Here is a 24159-nt window from a genome sequence, read left to right as displayed (position 1 = left end):
ATACTTTTCTTAATGTTTTAATTAAAAATGTTTACAACTAGTTTCAGCATTGAATCTTAAATTTACATATTTAATATGCTTTATTATTTAATTTTCATACAGTGATTACCCTAGTTATAATATCCTGGAATGAACTCTGTAGAGATGATGAATTATCATGGAAAATGACCCTTCCTATTAGACGGGAGCACATTGCCTGAGGTGACCACAGCCTTTATAGAATTCAGGATCTGACTCTTCTGCAGGCACCATCATCCACACACAGTGTGGAGAGGAGGCAGCCTCCATGTTTGAGTGAATGAATGTGTGCTGTTGACATCGGACTGGCTGTCTCAAGAATTCTGGTCTCAGATCACTTCCCTGGGGAAATGGCACCCCTCTCCTTTCCCTAGGATACTTAGGATAGCCTCAGAAGGATAGCAAAACCTTCCTCTGGTCCATGCCTGGCTGTTGGCAGTGTGCACCGAAATTCCCACCGTAGCTTTCTCTCACCTGATAGTTACGGCCTGGAGTCTGCTTCCCTGCTGGGTGGTTTGCCCCACAAGGCTCCTGTACGTGAATGCTTGGTCATTCCCGAGTGGCACTATTAGGAAGTGTGTTTTGTTGGGCTAGGTGTGGCCTTGTTGGAGGAAGTGCATCACTGAGCATACACTCTGGGGTTTCAAATGCTCAAACTACGGGCTGCCCGTCCTCTCTCTCTCCTCTCTCTTCTTTCTCTCCTCTCTCCTTTCTCTCCCCCCTCTCTCTCCTCTCTCTCTCTCTCTCTCTCTCTCTCTCTCTCTCTCTCTCTCTCTCTCTCTCTCCTTGCCTGCTGATCCAGATGTAAAATTCTGGGTTCTTTCCCCCATACCATGTTTGCCTGCATGTCACCATAATTCCCACAATGACGACAATGGACTATACCTCTGAACCTGTAAGCCAGCCCAATTAAATATTTTCCTTTCTATCTCCCCCTTTCTCTACAAGGAGAGCAACAGAACCAAAAATCTGGGCACAGGGGTCTTTTCTGAGACTAATACTCCAACCAAGGACCATTCATGGAGATAACCTAGAATCCCTGCACAGATGTAGCCCAGGGCACTTCAAGTGGATTCCATAGTAATAGAAACAGGGACTGTCTCTGACATGAACTGATTGGCCTGCTCTTTGATCACCTCCCCCTGAGGGGGGAGCAGCCTTACCAGGCCACAGAGGAAGACAATGCAGCCACTCCTGATGAGACCTAACAGACTAGGATCAGAAGGAAGGGGAGGAGGACCTCTCCCATCAGTGAACTTGGGGAGGGACATGGATGAAGAAGGGGGAAGGAGGGTGGGATTGGGAGGGGAGGAGGGAGAGAGCTACAGGGGGGATACAAAGTGAATAAACTGTAATTAATAAAAAAATGTTTTCCTTTATAAGAGTTGCTGTAGTCATGGTGTCTTCTCAGAGCAACAGAAACCCTAAGACCTAGAGAGATTGCTCCTGGCATGATTAGTTAAAACTGCTTCAGGGGAATACCCAGCCTCCTTGTTTATCTGATTATAACCCTGCTTCCTTGTTCGGCTGCATAAAACCACCCCGCTTCTCTGTCAGCTCCAGGAGTGAACACGCTGAGCTTCCAGGGCTCCAAGGCTTCTCCGGAGATTCCGAACCATGGATCCCAGCCTCCTTGGAGCCCCGGGATCTCTGCGTACTAGTCTTTCCTGCATTCCCTCACTGCGCCAATCAGTTCCATCCCTGGAGCTGTGGCAGGCACAGCAATAAGTCAATTCTTAAATGAAGTACTTTCTTCTCTTTACGGATGTAAGTCATGGATCACCCTGCTCACTCGACTTTTAAAAATTAATCACTTTAAATCTCATTTAACTGAGCAGTATGAATTTTGAAGTTAGAATATTTGCAAAAAAGTTTCCTACAACTAGAAATAATTTCAGCACAATCATTCTTCACTGTGGAAAATAAAGTCAGAACTGACAGGTTATTAAAGTAATAAAATTTATTAAAAATGGTGATGAAAATGTAAAATTATTTCATGATCCTTTAAGAAACAATTTAAAATAGAATAACTTCCCTTATTTCTTGGTCACCATGGCCCTCCACGCCCCTCAGCCTGCTAAGGCTGGATGGTGGTAGGACTTTCATCTACCCAGAGATGTGTCGCTCCTGCTTTCTCTGCCTTTTTCCATCCCTCAGAGCTCAGTACAAGATCCTCTCAGATCTCACGCCTCTCCTCTGCATATGCTTTCCAGGAGTCCTTGCCACACTAAGGATATGAGCTAAAGCTGATTGCAGTCTCCTTACATCACAGCCACGCAACCTTGGAAAAATTAATACCTCTCAGTCCTAATGTTTTCATGTAAAGAGTGCTAGCTGAGGCATTTATTCTACATGTCCAATGTGTGAATCACTAATTTACACCTGGTTCGAATGCCTCTCCTCTCTAACACTCTGCACTGAATAAAAATCTATGACAACTTACCTAGCACTCTCTAGAGCAATCCTGCTAATGTGTAGAAGTAGCAAGTTGGGGCATGTTGTGTTAAAGCCACTCACACTCCCTTTCAGCCTTGCTAACCATTTCCTTCTGCCCCATGAACACTTTCAAAGTCTTAAAACTCTAGCAGACTATCACGGGCAGAGTACACAGCTCAAAGCTGGTCACATCAGCAGGGACCTGGAAGTTCTAGCCCAAACACACATATTTCACGCTTGTGAATTTTAGTTAACTGATTTACATTTCTTAATACAAGGAAGAAATGGTGAGCTTACTAGCTTATATCCAAGTTTGCAATCAATAAACTTGTTTAGTTTCAGAAGAACTGCAGTAACTAATCAATGTTCATTACAATCTACCCTCTATTATTTAAATGTGAAATACATGCTCTAATACAATATCAGCACTTGAGATCTCCTTGACCATTCAAATGTAACACATTAGCTGATGTTATATTCAAACTCAAGAAAATAAAGAGGAATTCATTCAGAATGCTACGGGAGACAATTCAGAAAGTAGCCATTTTTATTGATGATCTTGAACAAACACATTTCATCCAGCTCTTATGATTTCTGCATGCAGTTCAAGTCCTAGGGTGTTCTGATTTAACACATTTTAATAAAGTGAATTTATGTATATAACCAAATGCATTTTAACAACTGTATGTATGTATAATTATTAAAGGCAACATATTGTGTATGGCCAATAGAAACTGGAAAGAATAAAATCCTGATTGAGTAAGGCCACGATTTCTGCATCAAGAGTAACTAAGTCCACAGCACTGGCAGCCCTGCCTTTCAGAGGACCATAGCCAGGGACTATCCCAAGCAACTCAGCTTTCATGACTCTCTCCAACCAAGAAAAAGTCGTCTCTTTAAAATAATGACAGCATACCATCTCAGAAACCAAAGAAAACACAGAATTCACAACTAGTAGAAGAGTGGAAAGGGGTTGCAGGTTGTTTAGAGATAGAGAGTGATCAGAGATAAAGGGGAAGAAAACTTAGGACTCTCCCTTCCCTGTCTATGCCCAGTATTTACCAACTTGCTTTTGCTTTTTCTTTTGGGATGTTGCGCCATCCCCATTAGGCAAGCGCTTTTCCAATGAGCTAGTTTCCAGCTCCCTTTTTCTTTATAAGGGTGTGGTGAATGCCAAAACAAGGCAAAAAGATGCGATATCACATAGGGAGAAGACAATTTTAAGATCAAGAATAATTCTGAAGCTTATTCATTAGCTCTGTTATAACGTGGCAGATTTGTTAACACAGACTAAGATGACAGCTAAGCTGTCTTAAGTTCTCGTCCCTTGAAGGAATAGCTGACCTTATCATTTCAGTGGGACTTTTGCTGCAGTGAAGAGATTCCTTATGTGAGGGCAGTATTTCCCATTTATCTTTTCTGGTTAGAGCCATTTATATTTGACACACGTAATTTCATGGAAACAAATTTTAACCTACTTTCACAACCTAAGCATCATATCTAATAAGTGGCAAGGTAAAGAAAACAACTAAGATATTCTACCACATACAAGGTGGCTCGCTAGGGTGGGGAAGCACAGGAGAGTAGGGAAGTGTCTTTGGAAGTTTATAGATGACTTGTCTGTTCTCTTCATGCCACCAGGAGCTGCCCAGCGAATGCAGAATTTCTTTCTTTAACTAAGGCAGCTATGATGGCTGCACCTTGTCCTAAACTCTCTTGTAGCTTCTGCTCGTCCTGAAAATAAAAGATAAAACAATAATATACAAATTAAAAGTAGAACACAAGGACTTTAAATTAACTGATTAACACACTTTAAAAATTGAATAGGCCAAAAAATGTTGATAAAAAACAGAAAATGGAAATATTCAACATACCCTCTATATGAAAAAAATTATAATGACAAAATTCAACACAGTAATTAAGAACTAATTAAACTGGGTTGACATGAGAAAAGGAAAGCAGAAGCCAGTGTTGGTGATCCTAAAGATAAATAAGAGAAGCTGGTTAATGCTATGTTTTAATATCATATGGCGTATTTACCATTCTATTTTCCGTATCTATTGGCACCTCCTGCCTCTCGCTACAAAGAAATACGCAGAGACCACTTAGAAAAGCATATAAGGGCATCTGCAGAAATGAAGTCATCTGGGAATATTCACGTCAGGAAAGAAAAGAGTAAAACAAGTCATCTCTCTTTTGGAACCGTTTGCTTGATTCGATGTGTCCAAAAACCTTCAACAGTAGATTCCAGGCTGTGTTGCGCCCACGGAGGAACACAAGCAGAACAGACCCAGAGCACAGCGATTGTACAAGAACCTGACATGTTTGCTAGAGAAGTTTAACACGACGGAAGAGAGAAATGGGGCAAGTGTCCAGGGTAGGCAAGAACATTTTTGATAAGCAAAGAGGATACCTGGTCTCACAGATATGGTTCAGTGCTATAAGCAGGTCCTAAGACAGCAACACAAAGCTGAATTCCCTTACTAAAGAGCAAAGCAAAATGACCCAAATTGAGTTTATGAGGAGTTAATGAAGAATTTGAGCACAGCAGACTCTATTTTGGTACTAGCCTCCATCTTGTGATTGACCTAGCTCTCACCTCCGGAACCTGAAAAACGTGATTGTACTTGCAGGAAACCATAACATTCCAGGAGACACAATGTGCCCACCCTGGCACCATTCAATCAGGAAACAGGTCGAAATGACTGTTGTCCTTGTGGTTGCCAAAACAATTACATGTTTTCCCTGTAGTTGCCAAAATAGTTACTCCAACTTGCCTTTAGCCAATTACTATACGCAGCACTTATTTACTCTCCATAACTGCAGCAACATTAATTCTACAGTCACTGAGATGGCCCCATGGTTGAGAGAACATCCTACTTTCCCAAGACCCAAGTTTCCTTCCCAGGACCCACAGCAGGCAGCCATAAGCTCCTGCAACTCCAACTGCAGGGAAATTGCTGCCTCCTCCTGACCGCTGTGGGCACGGCAACCACACACATTCCCGCAGAGATAAATACCTATACATTTATTTAAAAGATGAAGTAAAAAATACTTTAAATGCTGCATGCCAATGTCTGCATATACATACACATGCATAAACTTTTTTAATAACACAGTTGGTGAACTCAAGAAGTAACGGTTTCTTACTCAATGCTATCAGAAGCTCTCAGATGTGGAAAAGCATGCATTACCTTCTAGTTGCAATCTCTGTAACAGCTATCATTATTTGTTTAATTACCCTGTTCACTGCATAACATTGCAAGAATTTTTTTTTTACTTAAAACCTATTCTCTTATAAAACAATAAAAATATAACATGCATTTGGAAATAAGCTTTCATTCATTTTTCTTGGTTACACTCAAGTAGGACAGTGGTAGAAACCCAGCTGAAAAGGGACACAAGCAGTCTCCAGTAAAAACACTGGGGACAGAATGTTAAGTGGTAAAAGGATCTATGTGAGGATGACAGATGTGATGGCTTTTCCTGGTGGTGAACTTGACTACATCTAGAATTGACCTACAACACAAATGGCTGGGTACACCTGTAAGAAAGAGGGTTTTTCTTACCTAAATCATTCAAAAAGAAGAGATTCACTTCTAATCCAGATCTTTGCAGTGGGAAGATACACATTGAGCCAGAAGTTTTTGAAGTGGGAAAAAGTCTATCTAGATTACCACACTCTCTGCTGGCAGGCTATGAAGAACATGGAAGAAGGAAGGTTGCTCTCTCTCTCATTGCCTGCCTGTTCGCATTCTTGCTAGCGAGTCCATTTCTTCAGTGATATTAAGAGCAACTTATTCAGGAATCCAGCATATATTGAAGACCAGCTGAGACATCCAACCTCATCGACTGAACAACTACTGGATTCATGAACCTCCCTCCTTCCCAAATCCATGACCTCTTTTAAATTATACCTATGTATTTACATACATGCACAAAAATATTTAAATACAACCTGCTGAGTCTGTTTAGGCTTACTGGTATGTATGTGATTTCAGGGCTGGCCACTTCCTTTTTGATAATTAATCCAGGAGTACCAAAAAACACAAATTCTCCTCTCTGCTGTCCTTATTTGCCTGTAGTTGTTTGTCTAGGGTTTGGTACCTGATGAGATCCCCCCTTCCACATTAGCATGTCCACGGATGGCCAGGTTCAGGCCTTGTTCGGGCAGCCACAGTGTTGAAGCATTACAGATGTGGCTTTCCTGTCATTTCTAGAAGATACAATCTCTCAGCAGAGCACAGGTTCCTTTGGCTCTTTCACTGCTTCTGCCCCCTCTTCAGTGATGTTGCTGAGCCTTAGGTGAGGGGTTGAGCTGCAGCTGTCTCTGTTGGTGTCCAACACCCCACAATCAGTTGCTCTCTGCAGTTTGACCATCTGCAGCAAAGAGGAGCTTCTTTGATGACTGGTGACAGCTACACCTATTGGTGTATAAGGATGAGTATTTAGAATTCAGTTAAGAATCCTATTGGTTTTGTATGTTGGCAGTAGTAAGCTTTCCTCTTAGAGCCATGATATCTTCAACCATGGATAGCTGGCTAAATTTCCATTACCAGCTATAGTTTCCATTCTGGTTAGGGGGTTTAAGCCCAAGTATACAGCTGGTTACCACCAAGACATAAGGGCCACTGTTGCACCTGTAAGGAATATTTTTCTGTGCTGGTCATTGTTGTGGTTTGCAGGCATCATGGCAGATTTCTTTTCTCCCTTAGCAGATTGCATAGCCCTTTCCAGGAAATTGAAGGACCATCCTCAGGGAGGATATTTTCAGGTCAGATCCAGCTTGAGTCTTTCAAACCTTTGGTCCAAATTGCTTATTGTCTTTAGCAAAAGAAACTTTCTTTTGGCTTCTGGAAAGTAACCAAGGACAAAAACAATATCCTATATTGTTTTAGGAGTCTCTTGGACTACCCTGAGCAACAATGCAAAGTGGTGTTTCTCACACCTGGTACTGGGGTTTCTGTCATATAAGTTTATGGTTTTTAAGGGAATCACTATCTCCTCAAGTGTCACAACTTCATTGAAAAACTATATGTATGCCTACACACACTTTCCCTTAGTTATTTTTTAATTGATGTGACAAAACTCTATGGCCAAAGCATCTTATTTCAGAAAGTACTTAACTGTCTTACAGTTCCATGATGGCAGTGCAAACACCTTGGGACAATTGCTGAGAGCTCACATCCCAATCCACAAGTAGGAGGCAGCAGGAGAGACACTGGAAAGGGTGTAAGTTTTTAAACCACAAAGCCAACCTCCAGTGAAGCACTTCTTCCAACAAGGCCACACATTATAATCCTTCCCAAATATTCTACCAACTAGGAGCCGAGTACTAAAATATATTGGCCAATGGGAAGCATGCTCTCCAAACCATCACATGCTTACATGATGTAATTTTAAGTAAATATAAATAATATGGTTCCCTGTGGATTTTTCAGACCTCCTTATTTATTCTTCCTGCTTCCACCCCCTTCTCTAGTGACCTTCCTCCCTGATCCACAACTAAGCCTAGCCTGATTTTCTCCATATTCTCCTGTATATCACTTGTATCCCTTTGTAGCACAACCCTCAAAGAACATCACATCATCTAATTTTGTTTCATAGTAATTCAGTTCAGTTAGTACAAAGAAGCCTATATGTTACTTTTGACCTGTGTATCATTTCTTGTGTTCTGTTAATGAATTCAATTTCTCATGTCCACCATATCTTTCTCCTTCCTCAAAGTAGTAAAGGCTTGAGGCAGAAATTCTTATGAGACTTCTAAGCCTCTAACAATCTTTTTTTTTTAGAAAATGCGTGATTCTTTAAAGTCACCATAGCTGAAGAATTGACAGCAGCGCTTCCTCAGCTCATAGCAGCTCTCTCTTCTTCTCCAGTTTGGTCTTGACATTAACATCAGGAAAAGCTCTTTTTCAAAAATTAAAGTGCAAGGAGTGGCATTCTGGAAGCATTAGAGCGGCTCATATCGTATGATGCTATGTCTTCATTACTCTCTACTACTCATTGTCCCTTTTAATTTTGACAAAAGGCAACTTTAAAACTATTTCTGGAGTACCTGAAGTAGAAGACCTCTTTTAAAAGTATATTTAAAACATGACACTCATTATTGTAGTATGCAGATGTCAACACTTGAAGAAGTGTAATTAAGTTTATTAATTAATAAACTTAGCCTGTGAGAAACCAAAATGTAGGTTTCAAAGCACTCAGGTTCAAAGAATAGCAGGAAAGAATATGATGTCATTGTTCTCCTAATCTTTACAGACAACATGAAAGGAAATTTTTGAGATATTCTTTTCCATACACATGACTTCTAAGGAACGCAATGACTTTTGCTGAGAACTGTAAACTTAAAATATGTGAATATATAGTTAGGCTTCTGAAATCTCAGGAGATTTAAAAATCCCCCAAGAAAAATAGTGTATTGTCTAAGCAAATTCTAAATTCCAAACTCAATACTAGACTCAGTTTCTTGAAGCTACAAAACCACACTGAAATTCAGGTTGCTTATACTTTGAATTAATGTTCTTCACTTTTGTCAATATTGTTTTGGTAAATACTTAACGAAAGTTATTCCTTACATTCCTAAAATCTTCAAATACCTTAAATAAAACTGTTAAAAAACGGTATCTGTATATACATATGATTATATAGGTTCATTCCTACTGCAAAATACAAAATTGTCAAGTGGTAGATTTTATAAACCTTCAACCATTGTGTTACATTAATTAATACTATAAATATGATCACTAATATCAAATTAAATTATTAGACATTAAAGTTCTTTCATACAAATTTTACAGATATGGAAAGAGAAGTCTAATGGTAACACACTGTCACCTAGTGGAGGTAAGTGTAAGTGTTCAGGACAGATCAAAGGGATCACCCTTTAATATGTTTGAGAAAATAGGAAAAAATAACCCTTTCTAAAAGTCTTTTAAAATGGTCATATATTTTTTTATTATTAACTGGTTTATTTGATATCTTCCTGAAATGTTATTGTTTATTACTCAGAAGAAACAAAATTTAGAAACAGGCAAAAATGACATAAACTAAATGTTGAGGTCAAGAAAGAAAAAGAGAGGGAAAGAAAGAATGGAAGAAAGAAAGGAATGATAGGGGAGGGAGGGAGGAAGGAAAGAAATGAAGGAAGGAGGGAGTGAGAGAAAAAAGAAAGGAAGGAAGAAAGAAAGAAAAGGAAGGAGGGGAAAAAGAAATCAACGAAGGAAATCAGAAAGAAGGAAGAGAAGAGAGAAAAGAAAGGAGAAGGAATAAAGAGAAAGAAAGGAGAAAGACAGGAAGAGAAGGAGGTAGAAAAGAGAAAAAGAGGAGAAAGGAAGAAAAGAAAGGGAAAAGAGGAAGGAGGGAAAAGGGAAAAGTAAGAGAGAAAGGAAGAAAAGGAGAAAAAAGAAGGGAAGGATGGGAGGGAGTAAAAAAAGGAAAGGAAAGGAAAGAAAGAAAGAAAGAAAGAAAGAAAGAAAGAAAGAAAGAAAGAAAGGAAGGAAGGAAGGAAGGAAGGAAGGAAGGAAGGAAAAAACAAAGAACCAAAGAAAGAAAGAAACAGAAAGAAAGAAAGGAGGAAAGGAATAAAGAGAATTTTCTTTCTCTTTTGGTGAGAAAGAGACACTGTCTCCCCAAAGCCTTGGTGATAAAATAGTATAGTAAACGAACTAGGAGTCACATAATCAGTCATGAAGCATAGCTTTATCTTCCTTATTTTCTGGCTAGTGCATGCCTTACGTTATAATTGATTTTCTGGTATAAGATAATTATGGAAAAAAGGAATAACCTAGGGTTAATAAATAGAAAATAGAAAAGAATGCCTTAGAAAGCAGCACCAATATTTTAATGAATAGAAAAAAGAAAGAAGAGATAAAAAAGGAGCTGATGAAAATTGGAGTAAAATGCGGAAAGTGAAAATCCAGATGCCTGGTCTGAAGAAAAAGCAGTTAATTGCACTATCAATTGCTTATAGAGCTGAAACTTACTATTTTTATATTTTATAACATCATTCATAGTCTCAATTTTAAAAGAATAAAGTTGTAAAAAATAGTCTTATCTTTATTAATTTAATTATTTGTTCATTTTACATCCTAATCACAACCCCACTCCCTCCTCTCCTCCCAGTCTCAATCTCCCCTGACTTCCGCCATACTCCCTTCCCATACCGACCCCACCCTTGGGTACCAACCTACCCTGGCACATCAAGTCGCATGAGGACTAAATGCCTCCTCTTTCACTGAGGCCAGACAAGGCAGCCATGGTAGGGAAGCAGGATCCAGAGGAGTCCAAGTCAGAGACAGCCCCCACTCCAAATGTTAGGTGACCCACTTGAGCAGGAATGCGGCATGAGAAGGCAGGGAAAAAGTGGTCTCTTCTACAAGGTCCTCTGATTAGAAAAACATTTTGAACCTACACAAACCCACCCAACTATCTACTGTTGGCCTTCCTACTCAGATGGAAGGGTGTCCTGTGACATAAGGGCCCAGGAACCACACAGCTCTGAGAGGAAGCCTCCTCAGCAGATCCCTGGGGAGGGCATCCTCAGCCCCGCTGCACTTCTCTTCATCGCTTTTTGGCTTCTTCTGAGAGAGTCACACCAGGCAGCAAATCTTATAAGAGAGAGTTATCAGGAGGGTCCAGAGTGTGGAGGTGACTAGTCCAGGGTTGGCTACCCATGCTCCTGAGAGAGGCATCAGGGCAGACACAGTTTAATACAGGATTTCTTACAGGGTGGAGCTTCCTAGGGCAGAGATTTACAGGGTGAGGATTGGTCGGATTTCAAGTCCTGAGCTTGGGAAGCTCAGGGATTGGTGGGTTTTCCTGTTTGGTGATTGGCAGCTTTTTGTTCAGGCTTTTCACCTAAATAATAATTAGCATAATCTGGGAAGGGTTCTATTGAGGGGCTGGAGATGACCTTTGTGACAATTTCAGAGCCTGGAAATGTTGTTCTGACTGTTAGAGAGGCCTGGGTGTGTGGCCTGGCCACTTTCCTGTCCTGCAGGTTTACAAAGTTTACAAAGGGAAACCCGCAGCGGGGAAGCCTTCCCCTGCTGTTTGAGTCCAGGAAAGCAGCCAGCAGCAAGGCTTCTCATTTTTCACTATGGCATCCTCACCAGCCAGACCTCGGCATGTACAGCACTGTGTGCCCACACTACTTTAACATGTCTTGGACAGCCAGTTGGCTTTGCATAGCTGTTCTGAAACTCACCAGAAACGAGTTACACTCCACTGAAACACTTCCATGAGCATTTCATCCTCACGTTCCAGAGTACCCACAATCAACCTGAAGCAGACTTCTGAAGGACATTCTCACATACTCATGGTACGAATGATGCCATAAGAGAATTCGCGATCCAATTTTGTGGCTGGGCCTGTGTGACCACTCTTATCCTTACCCCAGCAAACGGCTCCCCAATAACTGTCTTTCTAGCGCACATTGCTTTTCAAAGACACGACTATGACGTTTTCCTTCATGAAGTACTTGATGCATCAGAAATTTGCTTCCAAAATATTTGCTTCCAAAATTTTACCCAAAATATCTTACTAGTCTTTTTACTGTTACCATACTTACAGGACTTATTTTCTTAGTCAATGATAAGATGCTCAGGCAGAACTCCCCCACACTGTATTCTACACTCAAAGTACAACATTCATTGTATGTACTCTATAGGTAGGTCCTTAATAGCTTACCTAGTCCTCCAAAGACGAGGCTTACACATGACGGCCAAGACAATTCCAATACATCAGCATTGTTAGTTAAGTGATATATATCATGTTTGAAATAGACAATGAGCCATGTGCAACTTTTGACAAAGCAACATGTACCAAATTCATGCTTGAGCCCTGTGTAATGCTGTTACAAGGGGGAAAATCCCAAAACGTTTTAAGCCCACCTGCAGTTTTGAGTTAGGCAATGTTCGTAGCCATCCTGGCACACATGCAGCCAGCAGGAAGCACCCACAACTGGATTTCATTGAACATCTGGAAACTATGTCAGAAACAAGGAATTCGTGCTAAATTTCCTCTTATTAAACAGCACCTGGTCTGACAGTTACACATAACGGACAACAATAGAAGCCTACATAGAATTACATTCTATTAAATGTCAGGGGTCCATCATATGAGAAGCACTATTTTACACAGAATGTGTGCACAGGCAGGAAACACACACATTACCTATTGGTTGGCAAAGAAAATGAATACAAACTCAGCAAAAGGGGCCTGGACAGACAGCTGAGTGTTTAATAGCACTTGCTGTTTTGCCGAGGACCTGGGTTCAGTTTCCAGTACCCACAGGGCAGGTTATGACTGTCACTCTAGTTTCATGAGATCTGATTCCATTTTCTGTTCTCCTTAGTCACCGAGCACACATGTGGCACACATCCATACATATAGGCAAACCAACCATACACATATAATAAAACTTTAAAAAAAAAATCACCTAAGGGCACCAAAGATTAGCCATGGTTAGATGATGCCCCCACATTCAAAGATAAAATTATAACTGATCAACGAAACAGATTTTAAAGCATTTTTTATGTAGATTGTAACAGAGTGAATTTCTTTTTTACTTATGTGTATTTGTGTGAGCCTGCACGTCTACACATGCATGGACTTATGTGTGTCCTTTGTGTGTGTAGAAGTGCAAGGAGGCTGGAAGAGGGTTTGAGACCCCATGGGAATGTAGTGACTGATGGCTGTATGCGACTTTGGGCATGCTGGGAACTAAGCCTGGGTCTTCTTCATGCTGAGTTGCTGAGCCATCTCTCCAACTCAGCAATAATTTATATTGAAACAAATTCTGGCAGACTGTTTTCAAAAGACTTATCTTCAAATTTTTAATTCTAAACCTAACAAGTAAAGAGAACTGAGATAGAAAACTGCAATTCAGATATACCCTCCTAATAGGAATAACTGTGTGTAATTTTTGTTAATTGTTTTAATATTTACAAATATATTAATATTTACAAACATTAAAAAAAGCTTTACTTAAGAAACACTAGACTCCCAAGGATTTGTTTGATAGAGGGAAAGTAAAATGCAAGGTTTTCTCCTTAAAAAAGAATGTTACCATTGTCTTAAAAAATCAATATCCTTCCAAGAAAAAAAAAAAAATCTGAGCTGCAGCCTGCAAAAGGAATTCTATTCTGGTCTGGTTAGGTCTGTCAGGCTTAGCCTGAAAAACTAATCTGGAAAAGTTCCTTTCCTCTGTGGGAACAGAAGCAACTGTTTCTCAAGGTAAAGGCTGGCACACATGTTTCTTCCTGACCTGTTTCCCATCAAGAAAGGATAGGAAATGAGTTAAGCAAACAAAAAGTAATTCCTCAGGTGGAAAGAACTTTGTATCACCACCTGGTTACATATGGCCCTCTGAAATGATGCTTTGGAATAAAACAAGGAAACGTGGTAGATACTTATTTTCTCTCTCAGGGATAGAAAGAAGATGTTTTAGCTAAATACACAAAGAGATACAGTATCAGTAAAGATGTCACAGGGACAGAATATAAATGTATGTTCAATTAAGAAAAAAATTAGATGCAATATACTGCCTAATTTTATTGTAGAAAATTGGCTTACATAATGAAGGTTCAAAAACATCTGTATCTCAGAAAAATGAAGGAAAATAATGAAAATAGTGTCAGGAAAATGACTGTTTTAGCTACAGAAGATATGGAAGGGAAGCCGAGAGAAGCCAGTGAATAACAAAGACATTACAAAGGTAGGAAAAACAAGCAAATTAACAAACAAAAACCCAATATGAATTGGATTAAGTTCAGGATCTGCTAAAATAGCTCATTTGGTGAAATTCAGTATCAGCAGAAGAGCACCAGGGAGAAGCCACATGCACAATGGCTTCACACATATATATTGCAGCCATTTCCAGGAGAGAAGAGTGTGTGTGCTTAGCACAAAAGAATGTGGGTACAAAGCCTCTAGGATGAATTCGTGTGGGGAAACAGAAGAATGTGAGTGATAGACTAGTACCCAAGACTTACAGCTGTCCATCAACAACGAAGGAGTCAGTGTGCTGTCTCAGGGAATTCAGGAGACATACCAGCTGAGGCCCTAGCTACAGACAGAAAACACAGTCCCTGTGTAAATGATGGAACAAAGTAAAAGGAGAGTAGAACAAAATCCTTTTATTCATTCAGTGATTATGTTTCAGAAACTGACCTAATCTATTTATGAAGATGTGGTAAGATAGATATGCATTAGGGTTTTCCATTGTTTGGTTTTGTTTTACTCAAATGAAATAAATAATAAGAAAAACATGTAAACGTGTTAACAATTACAATTATAAGTAAAACAATAGGCCAATTAAATAGCACATTGGAATTTCCAGAAACAAAGTAAAATTTTAAAATGTATACTATATTTAAATAAGTGAAATCCAAAAATAGAGAACCCTCACAAACATGAACTGAACCATTTCAAGCATTTGAAATTTGAAGCAACACTGACACATTTAAAACTGTTGAATTTAAGCAAAAAAAATCTTTAAAAATAGATCACACAACAAATTAGATATAGCTAAAGAGAGAATTATTGAAACTAAAGGAGGAGTTGAGGAAATTATTAAAAAGAATAAATCAGAAAAAGCAACAAAATAGAGAACAAGGACGGCAATAAGGGACTCAGAACACATAAAGTATGCCTACAGGCCTGTACAAAGGAAGACTTGGTATAATGGGAAATGACTCTAAAGGCTTATTGCTAAAATTATTCAGCAATTTTACGTAAGAAAAAAAAATCAACAATTGTGCTGACAGCCATTTTTGTCACTTCAACAATAGTGGAGCAATAAAATGACAATTCATTATAAGAGATAAAACAAAAGTCAAAACTAAACTTTTCTCCTAAAGCCACCAAACTAACTACAAATGCTACTTTTGTAAATTTACAATAAAACACAGTCTCTGTCAGATGAGGAAAATGCTCTTCTTATATTGAAGAGTCCTCCAGGTACAAGAAAAAAAAAATCTCAGGATAAAAGTCTTGGAGGTAGAAATAGATGAAAATTAAAAAAAAAAAACTTAAATTACATGAATCTTAAATGCCAAGCATTTATAACAGCTAAATATATAAAATAGTTAAAATTTAAAAATCACAATATTGGATAAGAAATTTGTATTACACAAAAAGTGGGAGATAAATCATCAGGTAAAGTGAATTGAAATGGAGAGAATAAAAGCAAACTAATTAAAATAGTAATGTTAAACAGCCATATAAATATGGGGAATAAATCTCAAAATGCCTGAAAGCAGGATGAGACCCTCCTAAATCAACAGCAAAAAAGGGAGTAAAGAACAATTAGGCTTCCAGGTGCTAAGCCAGTACCAATGGTCTCAGTATTGCCTCCAAAAACCACTGGAAGAGCAAATAAACCCCTTTCTCTGAATGCAATATGAAGACAGGAAAATCTCAAATGTCAAAATGACGTAAAGGAAAAAGAAAAAGACAGACACCAACCTTTAAAGGTTCTCACACCCAGCTAGCTGTGGTGGCGCACACCTGTGGTCCCAGAACTCTGGGAGGCAGAGGTAGGTGGATCACCGTGAGTTCAAGATCAGCCTGCTCTACAAAGCAAGTCCAGGACAGCCAAAGCTACACAGAGAAACCTTTGTCTCGGGAAAGAAAAAAAGTTCCCATGTCCCTCCTCTCATAAACTTTGGCAGAAACCGAGGGCAAGCTGAAAATACATGGACAGAAGAAAGAAAAAGCTGAAGGCTGTAAGGTTGGTCTAAAGTCAACGACAACAGTCCAACTTGTGGAGACACTGGAGGGCAATCACCTGCGAAAATAGGAGTAGGGAAAAACAACACTTGGGTTGACCCACGGCATTCCCCTGGAATAGAGAGAGATGGACAGGAATTTTTTTGCAATTGAGTGATGAAGGAGACAAGAAGCCAGAGCAGAAAAGCTAGGATCCAGAAGTACAGAGAGCTAAGCAGCTGCAAACACATAACTCCCTCTAAATTCACCTAAGACCACATGTTTAAATCCGCTGGGCTTTGCTTCTGCAACAGAAGAGGGCAGCATTGATTTAGGTGAACAAGGCACGGCCACAGGAAGGGGAGAGAATGTAATCACCCACAGTTGTCGCACAAAAGAGAACATACTTGACCAATGCCATTAACGAATCATCCTCCACCCAGGAAATTAACGATAAAAGGGAAGCCTGCAGACAACACTTCAATCCGAAGAGCACTTTCACACGATTCTGGCTGCCAGCACACTCCGCGTTAGAGTCACACACTCCAATTAGAACAATTAGAATGTGGGAAGACTCCAAAATGGATTAGTGAGGACGGCAGCTAAGTGAGTGCAGTGTAAGTGAGCAAGTAAATGGAAGGAAGCCACAAATAAAATAGCCTAATTTGGAAAACAGTATTTTGATTATGAACTGTATGGGAGGGACAAAAGTATTACATTGTGGTTAATAAACTTGTTTCCCCCAGAGGCATGGGTTAACAGTGCTGCAGTTACACTCCTGTGTATCCTAGATAGAAATGATGAAAACTAAAGTGGAGAAAAAGTTACATATAAGAAAGAAATCCCATGCTATATTATATGGGTAATATCCATATTACAATATGGATATGTAATATCCACTTACAAGTGAGTATAAACCATGAGTGTCTTTCTGCTTCTTGGACACTTCACTCAGGATGATCTTGTCTAGTTCCCATCATTTGCCAGCAAAATTTATGTTATCCTTGTTTTTAATTTAAGGTTGGTCTAAAGTAGTATTCTGAGTAGTATTCCATTTTGTAAATGTACCACAGTTTCTGTATCCATTCCTCAGTTGAGGGACATCTAGGTTGTTTCCAGCTTCTGGCTATTACAGATAAAGCTGCTACAAACATGGTTGAGCAAATGTCCTTATTGTACGATTGAGCATCTTTTGGATAAATGCCCAGGAGTGGCATAAAAATCAGGCATGGACACGAGCATTGTGTAGAAAAGCCCAGACCTGGCTGTGTGGAGGGAGGGGCCAGCAGAAGGGAGCTGAGAAGAGGGTAGCTGGGCCTGCTGCTCACCAGCCTCACTCCAGGTTCAGTGATACGCCCTATGTCAAGAGTGAACAGTACAGAGTGATAGACAGTAGACTGGACATTCTCCTGTGACCCCCATGTTCTCAACACACACCCACATTCATGCACATGTGCACATGTATGCACACACAGAGATCAATAGTGAATACAGAGACAAATAAATACAATTTTCAACATGCATGCTCCTAAAAGGCTGAGGATAAACCACAGATTAAAGGGGTTGACAAGAATAAAATGCAACATGTGTTCCATAAGAAAAAAGAGTGGGGGCAAGTGCTATTTTAAGGTTAGATAATAAAGTTACATCAATATTAATTTCCTGATTTACACAATGTGATGATATAAGATATTCTAGCTCAAGAGTATACATAAACTCCTTGTGTTGTTTTTAAGTTCTTTTGGTAAAGCTGAAATGTTTTCAAGATGAACAGTTTAAAATGCCAAAAATACTAAAAACAGAAAAACAATTTCAATTAAAGAGTTAAGAAAAAAACTAAAACAGGCCAAAAGCAAACAACCAGGTGAACAAAATAAAAACAAATATTTATCCAATTGTAACAAATATAAATGGACAGATAAACAAAAGCTTATGGAAGATAAACAAAATTGGTCAGGATAGATTAAAAACAAAAGCCACCATTGAAACACAAGGGCAAATTAGAGGTCTAAAAGACATTCAAAAGCGTGTGTGTGTGTGTGTGTGTGTGTGTGCGCGCGCGTGCACCCTGTATATGTGTGATTCAGCAATCACATGCTTTGGACATTTAGAACAACCCAGTCTATTTTAAACTAACCTGATGGGCCAGGAAGCTATCCATGAGAGGACAATGTAGAAAGTTTGTCTATGAGTCTGAACACAGGAGAGTCATCGCAAATGAAACACTGAGAATCAGAATGGGAAATCATTCCTAAGACTTTCACTGGCCTGTATCTAGGACAAGTGAGGCTGGCATGGAGGTAAAGATAGAAAAAATACTTCATAGAAAAAAATGCCAAGAATTACCATATTGTGATGCTCAGGGTTTTTCAAGTCACAAAGAAAGGTAAGTAGGTGCCCTGCACTTACACAGTGACATATCCTCCTAGGAGTCTATCCTGTCTTAGTCCACAGCTTGTCACAGAGAGCTTACCACACTCCGGTTCTCTTTTCTCTACAGGCCTGCTGTCCTCTCCTCCTTGCTCTCCCCAGGTCTCATCTCCACCATCTTAACTCTCTGCATTCTCTCTCCTACCCTGTTCACTCTCTCAGCCATTACTTCTTTTTATTCTATCTCCCATTCCGAGTGAGATTTATGCATCTTCCCTTGGATTCTCTATGTTACTTATCTTCTCTTTGTATCTATGCCTCCTCATAGTATATGTACTATATGGCTAAAATCCACTTAGAAGTGAGTGTATACCACGAGTGTCTTTCTGCTTCTGGGTTAAATCACTCAGGATGATCTTTTCTGGTTTCATCCATTTGCCCGCACATTTCATGATTTCTTTGTTTTTAATAGCTGAATAGTATTCCATTGTGTAAATGTTCCACAGTTTCTTTCTTCATTCTTCAGTTGAGAGATACCTAGGTTGTTTCCAGATTCTGACTATTATGAAAAAAAGCTGCTATGAGCATAGTTGAGCAAGTGTCCTTGTTGTATGGTAGAGTACATCTTGGATATATACTCAGGAGAAACAGTCTACAGATTGGGTAAAGATCTTCACCACTGCTACATCCAACAAAGAGCTAATACCCAAAATATATAATGAACTCAGGAAATCTAACACTAATAAACAAAATAACTCAATTAAAAACTGGGGTACAGAGCTAAACAGAGTTCTCAACAGAGGAATCTCTAACGGCTGAGAAGCACTTGAAATGTTCAACTTCCTTAGTCATCAGGGAAATGCAAATCAAAATGACTCTTAAGATTCCATCTCGCACATGTCAGAATGGCTAAGATCAAAATCTCAAGCAACAGCACATGCTGGCGAGGATGTGGAGAAAGGGGAACCCTCCTCCATTTCTGGTGGGAGTGAAAACCTGTACAATCACTTTGAAAATCAATCTGGCACTTTTTCAGAAAATTGGGAATCGCTTTACCTCTAGGCTCAGTTATAGTTTATGGTACTTATAGAAATTAATGAGGGAACTAAATCCCTGGGTCAATAATAAATCCCTAACTAGAGAGCTGAACTACTCATGAGTCAAGGATTTGTAACTTCTATACAAAGGCTTAAAGTACATATGTTTTACCAAATGATAAGGGAATAAAAAGAAAAAAGAGCCTGTGAAACAGATGTGGTGGACCTAAAGCAAATATTTACTGAGTCAAAATGTCATTTTCTGTTACAGTCATATGGTCATGCATATACATTACAAAGGTAGGCAGGAAGCCTTGTCAATGTCAGAAACTGTCAGGCCACAAGGTGATAAGCCATAGGGGACAACAGATACCAGAGCCCAGCAAACAGAGCAAAGGCAAAAATAAAAATTTAAACCAAACATGCATTGATTTGACTGTCACAGTTGATGGAGTTTGGCAGGCTCCCTGCAGGATCTGTTTTATATTGAGAAATAAAGAATGTCTGCTTTCCCTGCCGACATGTTTGCAGTGAGGTGTAGGACACAGGAAAGACTAAGCAACATTTAATTGTTGCTCCAGCATTAGAATAAGCTGAAAAAGATCTGGGCGGAACACAGAGAGCAGCACATTAGAGCTCTCTGTGGCGCCCTGGAAACCCTACAAAGGAAATGCTAACATGTTTTCCATTCTCTCAGCCGAAAGCATAATTCTCCAGTTTCCTGGATATACTAATTTCATAAAGAATAATTTAAGTGTTATATAGAACACACACAATCAAAAGGAAAAGACGGGCTGCAAAATCTTTCTTCCTTTTAATTGTTTATTCATTCTGATTGGGATTGGAAGGCCTTTAAAAAACCAATAAATGCCTGACGGCTATAAATAATTAAAGTCTAGCAGAGCAGTAATAATTACAAGAAAGAAAGTGTCCGTCTTGATTATACACATTTCCGATGAAAAGAACGAGAGAGACTACCACGTAGTGAAGAGTCAGTTATGAAAGCCAAAACAGATAGAAATAGTTACAGGGACCGGCTGCAGACAGCTGCCACCTCAAGGTCAGTGGAAGAATTTCTTTAATTATCTGCAACAGTCTTGGAGGAGCACTTTTTATGTAACAAGATGAACAGTTTATTTCCAGGACTTAAAACAATGAAAAGAAAGCTTGCACTGGGAGGCGTCCTGCTCAGGCTGTATGTGTGGACAGTCAGTAAGTTAAAAAACAAACAATTAGAAAATAAATGTCATCGCAGGTAAGAAACAGAATATTCAGTACAACCATGCAAGCTGTAGCTTGCCTCGGTTTTTAAATTAGTGTATGCTATTTGTACAAAATAACTGGCCTCACTGTGGAATTTTCATGGCTGCACATGCTGTCCTCTGGTTACAATCCTCTCTCATCACTATCTCTGCCACTCCTCTCCCCCCAGCCTTCTTTCTGTTCCAGAGAAGTCTCCCTGTCTTCCTGCCTCTGCTGTCCCTAGCGTCCACACATGAAAGACAATGTGATGCGTATAGTTTATAGAGTCTGCTTCTTTCGCTTAACATCTTGATCTCTAGTGATCTCCATGTTCCTGCAAAGGGCATGATTTCGTTCTTATCTATGGTTGAATAAAGTGCTGCTCTGAACAGATACCACACTGCAGCAGAAAGCCACCTGCAGTGGGCTTTTCAAACTCTACTTTATTTGGGGTGTTTAGTCCTCTACCTCCCTTCCACCAACCAACCCAACCTTAAGCAGGAAAGAGAAAAGGTTAGTAGGTAAGGAGGTGCAGACCCCTTTACTTCTCCAGGCTGTTTAGGGGTCAAGGGGCTCTTTTAGGGCTCTATACTTATCTCTGTCAACTGCAGACAGAGCTAGCAGGCTCCTCCACACTTCCGTTCCCCAAAGCATTTATGTGAGCCTGTCTGCTCCAAACCACCACGCCATCTCTGGTGTCCGGTTTCTCCAAACTGCCCCATGCCACACACCCACACCAAAGTCCAGTCTCTTTCTTGGCCTCATATTTATACTCTCAGAGTCCTAGACCACACCCCTCTCCTTTTGGCATTGCCAGCTGACAGACATCATGCCTGGCACAAGACAATTAACAGGTGTGGACAAACTATAACCGAACTTGGAATTATAACACAAACATGTTTACATATCATAACCCGAAATGTCCACAACACCACACTTTGTTTACCCCTTCACCGTGGCATATGTGTGGAAACACCACACATTTAAAAAGCAGATCTCTTAAGTTTAGGAAAAGGACGAGGTGAGGAGGCTAATTGTTATGGAAGCTGCTCTATGTTGAACACTGGGGAAATAATGTCATATTTAATAATTTTCAGTGTGAGGTGAAAATTTCTTGCCATATCCTTAGAATAGATTTTTCTCTCCTTATGAAATTGTATGACATATAGAATGAATAAAGTATATGCTCTTTAATATTTTTTTTAGGTTGGCATGCACAGTAATGGGTTTCATGATGGTATCTGTATGCATGCCTTATGCTTTATTCTCATTTGTTCCCTTCCCCCACTGTTTTTTTTTTCCCCCTCAACCTCCTGTATCCCTCCTTTCCTCTTCAGGATGGTTTTCTTCTTCTCTAAACTAGTCCTTTCCTCTGTTTTGCTACATCATGCCAACCTATATATTTTAAGAAAAGCATAAAGGAAGAGTAGGAAATTTCTTGCTTTGAGTTAAGCAAAAAGGCAACATATTATTTTAACAGAGCAGAAGATAATGCAGAGAGATTCAAATAATCACTGTGGTGCTTTATAGTATGCATATTAATAAAAAGATATGGGAGAACACAACTGTTAAAGATGTACTTTAATATGACTGATATTTAAACACGCTAATAAATAACATGAGATATACATTATTCCTCTCTTTAAAACAAAATAATGATTTTCCACTTTGTTTAGTCTGGTATGTTGCTAATTACCAAGGTTCATGAAACAGAAAAAAATGTCCTCTAAAGTATGGAAGAGACACAGAAAGTCAATGTTCAGAATTCTGAGGCAAGCTATGGTGGATGGGTGGGGGGGCTTGTCATTTTTGAACCAAGCAAGGCTGAATCTACAGTCACTTAGAGTTCTGTCTGTCCTACAACATCTATTTCCATATCAACTGAAAAGGGTCAACAATATTCTCTAAAAATGACTCTTTCAGCTCCTATCAAAGGACCATACAAAAGGTAGGTCACTCAATGAATGTGCAGTGATGATGATGAGCAGTTACGGAGTATATACCAAGTCCTATGGGGTGTAGGAGGCACTGAAAGAAACGCAGCACCATGTTAAACCTTATGATAACCCATGAGTTTGGGCTTGAAAGGGTTTCAGAACTTGTGGTGTTCTAATTTTCTTATTTATAACACTTAACATTTTGGAAAAACTGATTGAAAATTTGAGAGACAAATATACCAAGGTTTTCTTCATACCGACATTTTAACAAAATAAGATTTTAATTTAATACACAATAAAAACTAAAAAAATTAAATTTGATTTAAGCAACAAACACTTATCCTATTTTTAAACTGCCAATCACAACTTTTCTAGAGCCACTCAGATACCTGAACTGGCTTTAAAAATATAATTCCTTATTTTTATTGAAAGATGGGGAAAGGAAGCTACAGAAGAATTCCTATTTTTAAAAACTACAATAAAATAACACTTCAAAAAAAATAAACCTGGGGATTTTCTGCTTAAATTCTGTGCATGCTCTACTCTTTCAGCAATGAAACAGCACTAAGCTTCACCCTTGTCATTTACTCTGCAGCCATCTTCATAATGTATGCTGTATCTAAAAATAGCCCATTTATGACATGCAACCAGTACAATAATTTAGAACTTCATTAAATATAAACCAATGTAAGAGCTAGAAAATCATCACCCTCAATTTGAGGATAATGTAAGAAAGAGAACTGCTAAGACAAGATGAGCATTTAACTACTGGATGAGCAGGAATGGGAATTATAGCACTCTCCTAAATATTTTTTTTTTCAATGCAGTTTATTCAGGAACATTGAACAATCCTCGGACCCCGGGGAAAGCCAGCCCACAGCTTAAATAGCCTCTGGGTAGCCAACCCAGGCGTGCCACGCAGGCAATGCAGATAAGTCCACATACATGGAAGCAAGCCAGATCCTCGGCCTTAGCCAAATGTGGAGTTGTTCGTGACAGAGAGCACTCACCATCGGGAAGGTGGGAGGCAGAAACCAGCTCCATCTTTAAGGCATAGCATTCCGCAGCTCTCTACAGTTCCCCATTTTTGTTTTAGACGCATCAGGCAAGAGCAGAGGTCTGATCTCTGATATTAGAAATAAATTGGGACTTTGTACAGATGTTCATTTAGGTGTCATCCACCCAAAGAGCATCAGACCGTCCGATACCTTTTTCTCAGAGGCGGGACCTGGGGCATCAACCCGCATGCAATCAGACATGCTCTTCTCTGGGTCCAAAGCGGCTGACCCTGAGTGCAGTGCTTAGCCTCGCATCCTGAGCGTATCATTTTAGCTTTTTATGGTATCCAACCATGCTTGGGGAGAGCTGCTTCAATGGCTGTAAAGGCCTGAATGATCATGGCT

General features: G+C 39.5%; 1 protein-coding gene across 4 annotated transcripts in view; it reads right to left on the bottom strand.

Moving 5' to 3' along the window:
- Positions 1-24159, bottom strand: part of Crppa (CDP-L-ribitol pyrophosphorylase A) — a 310932-nt gene that overhangs the window by 28016 nt on the left and 258757 nt on the right. For 3 of the 4 annotated variants that reach the window (XM_060367222.1, XM_060367208.1, XM_060367200.1), the window contains one exon: positions 2979-4188. The exons of the other annotated variant lie outside the window; for it this stretch is intronic. In XM_060367222.1, the coding sequence (XP_060223205.1) occupies positions 4084-4188 (105 nt within the window). In that variant the 3' untranslated portion in view covers positions 2979-4083. Of the gene's footprint in view, positions 1-2978; positions 4189-24159 lie in introns of those variants that run through there. 4 annotated transcript variants of the gene reach the window in all.

The sequence above is a fragment of the Meriones unguiculatus genome, chromosome 1, assembly GCF_030254825.1.
Source record: "Meriones unguiculatus strain TT.TT164.6M chromosome 1, Bangor_MerUng_6.1, whole genome shotgun sequence".
NCBI classification, from domain to species: domain Eukaryota; kingdom Metazoa; phylum Chordata; class Mammalia; order Rodentia; family Muridae; genus Meriones; species Meriones unguiculatus.
This window is presented reverse-complemented; position numbering and strand designations above follow the sequence as displayed.